Source organism: Halyomorpha halys, unplaced genomic scaffold (genome assembly GCF_000696795.3).
Source record: "Halyomorpha halys isolate HHAL.00 unplaced genomic scaffold, Hhal_1.1 Scaffold591.1, whole genome shotgun sequence".
Lineage (NCBI taxonomy): Eukaryota > Metazoa > Arthropoda > Insecta > Hemiptera > Pentatomidae > Halyomorpha > Halyomorpha halys.
The window spans coordinates 25,320-34,143 of NW_027104732.1; the positions used below are offsets into that span (position 1 = coordinate 25,320).

At 30.0% G+C, this 8,824-nt stretch overlaps 1 protein-coding gene across 2 annotated transcripts; it reads left to right on the forward strand.

The window, feature by feature from the left end:
* Positions 1-957: 957 nt before the first annotated feature.
* Positions 958-8,802, forward strand: LOC106684557 (serine-rich adhesin for platelets). Of its 2 annotated transcripts, none has more exons than XM_024361217.2 (3): positions 958-1,262; positions 4,368-4,464; positions 5,102-8,802. In XM_024361217.2, the coding sequence occupies exons 2-3, from the start codon at positions 4,392-4,394 to the stop codon at positions 8,653-8,655; spliced, it is 3,627 nt and encodes a 1,208-aa protein (XP_024216985.1). In that variant the 5' UTR covers positions 958-1,262; positions 4,368-4,391; the 3' UTR covers positions 8,656-8,802. The 2 variants fall into 2 exon arrangements, with proteins under 2 accessions (XP_024216985.1, XP_024216986.1); XM_024361218.2 differs by lacking the exon at positions 958-1,262 and adding an exon at positions 2,288-2,596.
* Positions 8,803-8,824: the final 22 nt, after the last annotated feature.

Here is an 8,824-nt window from a genome sequence, read left to right on the forward strand (position 1 = left end):
AAGAGACTCATATAATGAATAACCAAACGTCCACATCTTTGTAATCAAATAAATAGGCTGGTATTGATTAACATTATAAACAGTAGTAAAGCCAATATACCAATGTAATTTTATTCTACTATCTGAAAATTTTTAAACGCTCGCCAGATAAAAATCTCACTATATGAACCATGTATTTATTCTTAGGGGTCTCAGAATAAAGCTATTTTTTCATTGCATTTATATATATATATATATTAATAATTATATCAGTGCTTCATTAGTTACTATAATTATTTGCTTGAAAAAAAAAACTTTTTTATTAAACTAATAATATTTTCACTTCTAGGGGGGCAACTGCGCCCTCTCTGAGTACATCTATTGATCAAGGTTAAAACTTATGTAAGAGGGGCTGATGCGGGCAGCTACCCATCTTTAGAAGGGGGAAAAATTATTTATTTAATAAAAAAATTTTTTTTCAAACAAATATTGTAGTAACTTATAAAGCACTGCTATAATTATGTACAATTTTGGTTTAATTCGCCTTTTCCGTGCTGAAATGTCACAACCTGAACGACCATGGCTTGCCCCCCCCCCTAGTTTTGATCCTGGGTAAGCCCTTGACCAGAAATCTGAAAAAATAAAATAGATTTACAAAACATTATTTAAAAAAAATTTACAGACTTCTTTTTAGTAATGCACTAAATTATTATGAATATAAATAAATTTAATATTTTCCTACTAATGATTGTTTACTCTATTTAGGAATTATAAACAAACCTCAATATATTCTTCTTTTTGAAATATTTCGGTCATCCTCATGCCTCACTAACTGACAAAGAAACCAATAGAAATCAGATTTTCTTAAAATAGTCGTCAGCTCTGGTTCCTCCTGAACTTCGAAAAAAAATGTTTAGTTAGTAGATAGCGCTACCAGCGATAAAGTTTGAAATTCTTGACATTAATTTACACCAAATGTCTTTTTTTAAGGTCTTTACATATCCAGATAGGTTTTTATATCAATATATGTTGAATATAATTATAAAATTATTGTTTAAATTAGTATCATTAACAAGCAATAGACCATTTCGCGGATTACGAGGGCAAATAGGTTTGTTCCCGCCATGTTTATTAGTTTACTCAAAGTTTAACGGTTGATTGTTGTGTGCTCAAACTTTTGACAATTCTATGTGTATTTAGTTTTATTAAAGCTGATGTGACCCTCGAAGATTTATATCTGTGAACGTTTTAACGTTGGTATCATAACATTTTTCATAATTGTGGTAAGTCAAGTATTTCCTATGTTATATTACATTTTTGAATGAATCCAGCTCTACTTGAATATTCGAGTATGCTTATTTCGAAGTAATATAATTGTTATTGGTAAATCTATTCATTTATTACTTGATATTTTTTAAATTTCAGTTTATTGTATGTAGATTAGAACTTACTTTGTTATCAGTGAAAAGTATGACAGATTACAGGTTTTGAAAGTATCCTAGTTAGCCAATGTACATTTTCAAGGTGTTTTAGAATTATTTCGGCTATTTGTTTCTGGATATGCTACATACAAAATGATGAAAAATGGACACTAATTATTTAGTTTTTAATCCAACAATCTTTAAGATATTAAGAGATTTCTTGTTACTTCTTTTCGTTCTTTACTTTTGTTCCATACAATCTCATCATGTTAAATTTAGTTAGTTTTTGACATTTTCTCAGTTTATTCAAATATGATTTATTCTAAATTGTTCTGCTGATCAAAATTATCTTAATGTTTTCCGAATAATATGCTCTTAATCACCTATTGGAACAATAATATAAACAACAAATAACCGAACTGTTGGAATAAAACAAAACAATTATTCATGTTTTTAAGAAGGGTATTGTCTGGATACAGTGTTTTTTTTATTGTTGTTTACCATCATTTAAGATTTTTTTTATTGTTTGTTTTGTCGTGGTATTTTCTGTTTTTTGTATGCACTGTTATTTGTAATTAAGAAATCAAAGAAAAATTCCTTACTAAAAATATTTTATAGGACCTTTGATTTTTATTGTGAATTACAGAAAATATTTTTCTTGTGGTTATCTGTAAGTCTTCATATATTAATTAATATTATGTGAGGTTAAAACATTTTCATTGATGTATCATGATCTATATTTTGGCCATTCAGTTCATTATATGTTCATAGTTAGTGACTGAATTTCATTATTACAAAAAGAATAATATTATTCCTTATTTTGCATTTTTTTTTTCCTTTTGGGCAATTTGTGATTCATTTAAAAACTTCCCCACAGGATTAGTAGACATTTAGGAGTGAAGAAACTTTCCAATGAAGACACTCCCGACATGGTACATCCACCTAGTGTAGCAGATCTCTGCTCCAAAGGCGTTTTAGTCTTTTCAGATTTAGTAGTAGTGTGTCAGTCAGTATTGTTTGTACCAGTAGGTTGGGGTGTCCAGTGAGTGAGTCTTAAAATGTTATGTACTGTTTGTTTATGATGTCAGTTGCAAATTGTGTGTCAGGTCCTTGTATAATGATTTGTTTGTGATATAAAAGGGATTGTGAGTGATGTATCGGAGGAATTCGGATTGGAAGATCTGAATGGTCTGAAGGTAAGATTTGTTGCTGAAGCCCCACACCTGAGTGGTGTAAGTCCATAACGGTTTAAATAATAAGTTGTATATTTTAAGTTTGTTTTTAAGTGATAATTTATTTTTACGTTGTAGTAGTCATCGAAGGAAAGACTGTCAAAATGAAATAGTAATTACAAATACGAAAAGAATAGTAATGCATGAAATTGTCACTTTTAGGAATTGGTTTATTGCTTAATTGCTTTCATTATAATACATTTAAGCAGTTCTTGTGAATTATTGATATAAAAGTTTTAATGTTAAGCTGTAAACATGTTTTGACTCTTTATATTTTTATTTATTATCTAGAAACCTTCGGACAAACAAGAATTATTTTCTTTAATCTGTAGTGTATTTTGTTTGTTAATATTGACAAGTATACTTAATATATTATATTTATTAGCATGCTGCTTTCTACTATACAATTTAGTCATTATTAAATATATTCAGTTGTATATAAAGAGTTAAGAATATAAAAAATGTCTTTTTTGAAATATGTCCATGATCCCCTACTCAAGTCAGTAATATTACAGTTATACTGTTTGGAGAGGCGCCCAATTTGTTTGAATTTAGTAATATTAATTCATTATTATCAACATTACAACTATTAATTTTTAATTGTATTTTTATGACAGTATTTTTGAAATTTAGCTTCTTTCTTCTATATGATCACAGTTTTTTCTTTAATTTAAGAATCATTGGTGACTGGTGGGTCTGAACGCTTATTTATCATAGATTTTAGTGCTCTGATCTAGTTTATTTTTACTATAGATGATTTGCCCGTATGTAAATTTGAATGATGATCAGAGCTGTGGTCGTTCAGAACATAAATTATAAGATACTTAAAGACCTACGAAGTAATCTATTAATAGTTAAGAGCTACTTTTGTTTTTATTTGAAGAAGATAGTTGACTGTATAAAGTAGATTGTAGGAAGATAGTCCGAGTGGTAGTCAATGAAGGTAAAAGGTAGTTTTTTCTACTATTTTTACCTTTATTGACACCCATCCAGACTATCTCCATACAATATATTTTTGTTCTTCAAAAATGGAGTGTATATTAAGTTGAAGTATTACTATTGTGCAAAATTTTGTTAAATTGTCTGTATGAACAGACTACCTCAAAAACAGTAAGTCACATGAAACTAAAATTTAATATTTAGGACAGGTGTATGCCTAGGATCTCACAGTAAATTGTTTGTTAAAATCGACCAACTGGAAGTGTCACCTTAGGGAATCAATTTTACATTTTTTTTTTTTTTCAAGCATTTTATGAAAATAAGAGGCCCTAATGATTTTGATTAAACTTTTTACATAAATGTAAAATTAAAATTAAGTGTTTTTTAATACCAGATAGGTGAAATAGTCTAACCGGGCTTATTAAATGATGAATTAAAAAAAAATATTCTGAAATACCTTTACACCTTGTTTAACTGTTGGATTATTGGCAGGAACAAAATTAATATTCGTTAGTTTTGCCAAAAATTGTGTGATGCACAAACCATGCCAGATTTTGTTGGGTTGTTTAATTTAATTTTTATACACATAAATAAGTACAGTGTCAAATGTATGATCTTGATATAGAAAGTAGATAAATAACAGCAACTGAGTCTAGCAGGCCCACCTGTTCATGCTACAGATTTATATTTACTCATTAAAATATTAATTTATTATTACGGAATTATCTAGTAAGTTTTGTTTTAATGGAAGAAAAAATTCCAATTGATCTGGTAAACAATTATTTTTTTGTTTTAGTGAAAGTTGATGGAGTGACACATCATGTCCCGAAATTCTTCTGTGGCAGTTCTAGCAGACTGCACTGACCTGTCCAATATCCACGATTCATTATTGGGTAATTAAGTTTTATTATTTTTATATAAATCAACATTGAATAATTAAATACATTGAATTTTTTTCTTCTAATGAGGATATTCTAAAAAACACTGTGCCTCAGTGAACAGGTTCCTTAACTTCTTAGTGGAGTAAGGAAACTATTTACTGCATCTAGTTTAATGGAAGACTTAAAAGAAAAAGAAACCTCTTCAGATGAGATATTTTGCTTAATTATTTTGTAGGGTTGGGGTTATGGTTATGTTTTGTAATTTATAGGAGCTTATCAGATAAGAAACAGTTTCTTAAATTATTAAATAATTAGCTATTATTGAATTAGCTAACTTGTGTAAATATGGGTCCCTTTTCTTTTTTTGTTGACTGTTAATATGTCTTTTGATAAATATGTTATTTTATTTCAGTAAAATATTTAATATCTTTAATACTCATAATGTAAAGTTTCAGCTAAACTCTAGAGTTGCACATTTGGTCGGAATATCATTAATAAAAGGAAGGAACTTGATGTATTCAATGACTTCTGTAAAGTTTTATTACCTTATATTGGATTAGGTTAATTATAGAGAAATTTATTGAAAACCATTTACAATACACTAATATTATACATTGTCTATATTGCTGATTAAAACCATTTTTTGTAGGTCTAAATGGTCCACCATCAGTGCTGAGTATTGAAAATGAAACTATACTCACAAACAACTCTGACATTTCTCCTAGTCAGGTTATTGGCAGTGGGAGTTTTCTTGAAAGAGTCAAATCTACAGATTTAGCTACACTTTTTCCCAGGGGAAGCCTCAATCAAAAAAGAAAGAAGAAGAAAAAAAGTAGTGAAAGTTCCCTATGTATTTCACAATCATCAGAAAATATTTCATCTTTGCAAAGCAATATAAATGTTACAGAAACAGATGAAAATGTATCAGCTTCTTTTGAAGGAAGTTCTGAAAACAAAAAAATGGAACCAGACGAGAAATCTACTAAACCATTTAACAAGCATTTGTATCTCAGGAAGAAATCTGTTAATATTTCCCTTGATTCAAGTTCCTTAAACAATTCTATCTCCGAAAAGAGCCTTAAGAGGAATAGTCGAGTTGTCAATGTTTCTTTGGATCCATTATATTCTAAAAGAAGAAAGATCACGGAAACTGATGAAAATATTTCGGATTCTTTTAAAGGATCAAGAAAATCAAATCAAATCAAAGAGGAATCATCTAAAGTATTTAGCAAGCGTTCATATCTCAAGAAGAAATCTGTTAATTTTTCTTTTGATTCGAGTTCCTTAAACAATTCGGTTTCAGAAAAGAGCCTTGAGACTGATCAAATCAACAAAATTTCTTTGCCTTCTAAAAGAAAAAATGCATCCAGGAAATGCAAGTTGAATTCTGATCTAAATATTGATGATTTGGAAGCTGTGAAATGTTCTGAGAAAAATTATACCAGCACAAAGGGAGAATCAATCCCGAGTTCTAATATTGATTCTTCTTACATTCAATCAAATAAAGAAACTAATGGAAGTCAGTTAAAATCTGCGAAAGAAAATGAGTTTGATGAAAGCATATCCAGAGATAATGTGAATGGTTCTTTGGAAGCTGTTAATGAGGAATCGCCTAAAGTATTCAATAAGAATGTGTATCTTAAGAAGAAGTCTATTAATATCTCATTCGATTCAAGTTCTTTAAATAATTCAATCGTTGAAAAGAGCCATGAGGAAAATAGTCCAGTCTCTGAAGTTTCTTTGGATCCATCATGTTCCAAAATTGCAAATGTTACAGGATCAGTCAAAAATATTTCTGCTGTGGCGGAAGTATCTCAAAAAATGGAAATTGATAAAGAATCTGCGAATGTATTTAATAAGAATTTGTTTCTCAAGAAAAAGCCAATTGATGTTACATTTGATTCTAGTTCCATAAATGATTCAATCACTGAAAAGATCTCTGAGGGAAATAGTCAGGTTGAGAATGTTTCGTTGGAATTATCTTCTAAAATGGAAATTGAGGATTCTGCTAAGATTTTTAAGAAGGATTTGTATATTAAGAAGAAGTCTATTAAACTTGCATTTGATTCAAGTTCTTTAAGTGATCTAATAACTGAAAAGAGCCTTGGAGGAAATAATGTGGTCACTGATATTTCTTTGGATCCATTATCTTCTGAAATTACAAATGCTTTAAAATCAACTGAAAGTGTTTCTAAAGAGTTAATAATACTCAAAAATAGTGATGAAACTACAAATGATATCTCAAATGGAAACCTAAATGCAAGTAATACAGTCATAAATAATTCTTCTGAGAATGATAATGATGTAGTTATTGATAAAGAAAAAAAACAATTGACTACTGAAAATCATCAAGGAAGCTATAATGAAGTGGTTTTGTCCAAAGATTTAGTCAAGGAAACCACAAAAGATGGAAATACTGAGTTAATGGAGGTCCAAAATAGTAATAATTCTGTAAATGACAGTGTAAGTGGATGTAATTTAAGTCAATCTTCCCAAATTTGTAATGCCATTACCAATGAAGATGAAAATAGATCAATAGAAAGTGAAGTAGACACAAATATTTCATTAAATGATCTTCTGAAAGCCATGGATGAGGGAACTGATAAGGTATCTAATAAGAATTTGTGTCTGAAGGAGTCTATTGATATTCCCTTCGAGTCAAGTTCCTTAAGTGATTCAATCTCTGAAAAGAGTTTTAAAAGAAATATTCTGGTCACTGATGTTTCTTCAGGTCCATTATCTTCTGAAATTGCAAATGCCACAGATTCATCTGCTGATTCTTTTAAATCTTTGAAACTTTCATTTGATTCAAGTTCCTCAAATGATCCAATCTCTGAAAAAAGCCTTGAGGAGAATAGCCCAATCACTGAAGTCACTTTAGATCCGTCGTGTTCCGAAATTACAAATGTTACAGAATCAGTAGAAAAAGTTTCTGCTCCTTTCAGAGATGCTCAAAAAATGATAATTGAGGAGGATTCTGCTAAAGTTTTTAACAAAAATTTGTATCTCAAGAAGAAGTCCATTAAACTTTCATTTGATTCAAGTTCCTTAAGTGATCCAATCACTGAAAAGAGTCATGATGGAAATAGTGGGGTCACTGATAGTTCCTCGGATCCATTATCTTCTAAAATCACCAATGTTACTGAATCAGCCCTAAATGTTTCTGCTTCCTCTGAAGGATCTCCAAAAATGGAAAATGAGGAAGAATCGGCTAAAGTATTTTGCAAAAATTTGTATCTTAAGAAGAAATCTATTAATCTTACATTTGATTCAAGCACTTTAAATGATTTAATCCCTGAAAAGAACCTTGAAGAGAATAGTCCTCCTACTGAAGTATCTCTTAATCTATTATGCCCTAAAACGGCAAATGTTACAGAATCTGTGGACAATGATTTTGCATCTGTTGAAGGATCTCCAAAAATGGAAGTTGAAGAAGAATCTGCTAAAGTATTTAACAAAAATATGTATCTGAAAAAGAAGTCTATTAAACTTACATTTGATTCAAGTTCCTTAAATGATGCAATCCCTGAAATGTGTCCTGAGCAATATGCTCCAGTTACTGATGTTCCTGTGGAGCTAATGTCTTCCAAAATTGTGAATAATACAGATTCAGCCGAAGACAATTCTTTTGGTGGTTCTCAAAAGATAGAAATTGAAGAGGGTTCTGTTAAAGTTTTTAACAAGAATTTGTATCTCAAAAAGAAGTCTATTAAACTTTCATTTGATGAAAGTTCCTTAAATGATCCAGTGTCTGAAAAGAGTAATGAAGAGAATCATCAGGTAGACAATAGTACGTTAGATCCAATATCGTCTAAAAGTACAAAAATTATAGATTTAGGTGAAAGTACTTCTGCTACTTTCCTAGAATCTCGAAAAATGGAAATTGGTGAGGAATCCGCTGAAGTGTTCAACAAAAATTTGTATCTCAAGAAGAAGTCAGTTAATATTTCATTTGATGAAAGTTCCATGAATGATCCAGTTCCTGAAAAGAATAATGAAGAGAATCATCAGGTAGACAATGGTTCGTTAGATCCAATATCGTCTAAAAGTACAAAAATTATAGATTTAGGTGAAAGTACTTCTGCTACTTTCCAAGAGTCTCAAAAAATGGAATTATTGTTGAGGAATCCGTTGAGGTGTTCAACAAGAATTTGTATCTCAAGAAGAAATCAATTGATATTTCATTTGATGAAAGTTCCATGAATGATCCAGTCCCTGAAAAGAGTAATGAAGAGAATCATCAGGTAGACAATGGTGCGTTAGATCCAATATCGTCTAAAAGTACAAAAATTATAGATTTAGGTGAAAGTACTTCTGCTACTTTCCAAGAGTCTCAAAAAATGGAATTAGTTGCGGAATCCGCTGAGGTGTT

Bases quoted from the DNA above. Each gene is read 5' to 3' on its own strand.
- LOC106684557 (XM_024361217.2), top strand. From the start codon at position 4,392: ATGTCCCGAAATTCTTCTGTGGCAGTTCTAGCAGACTGCACTGACCTG. The intron at 4,465-5,101 runs GTAATTAAGTTT...CATTTTTTGTAG, and splicing joins TATCCACGATTCATTATTGG to GTCTAAATGGTCCACCATCA.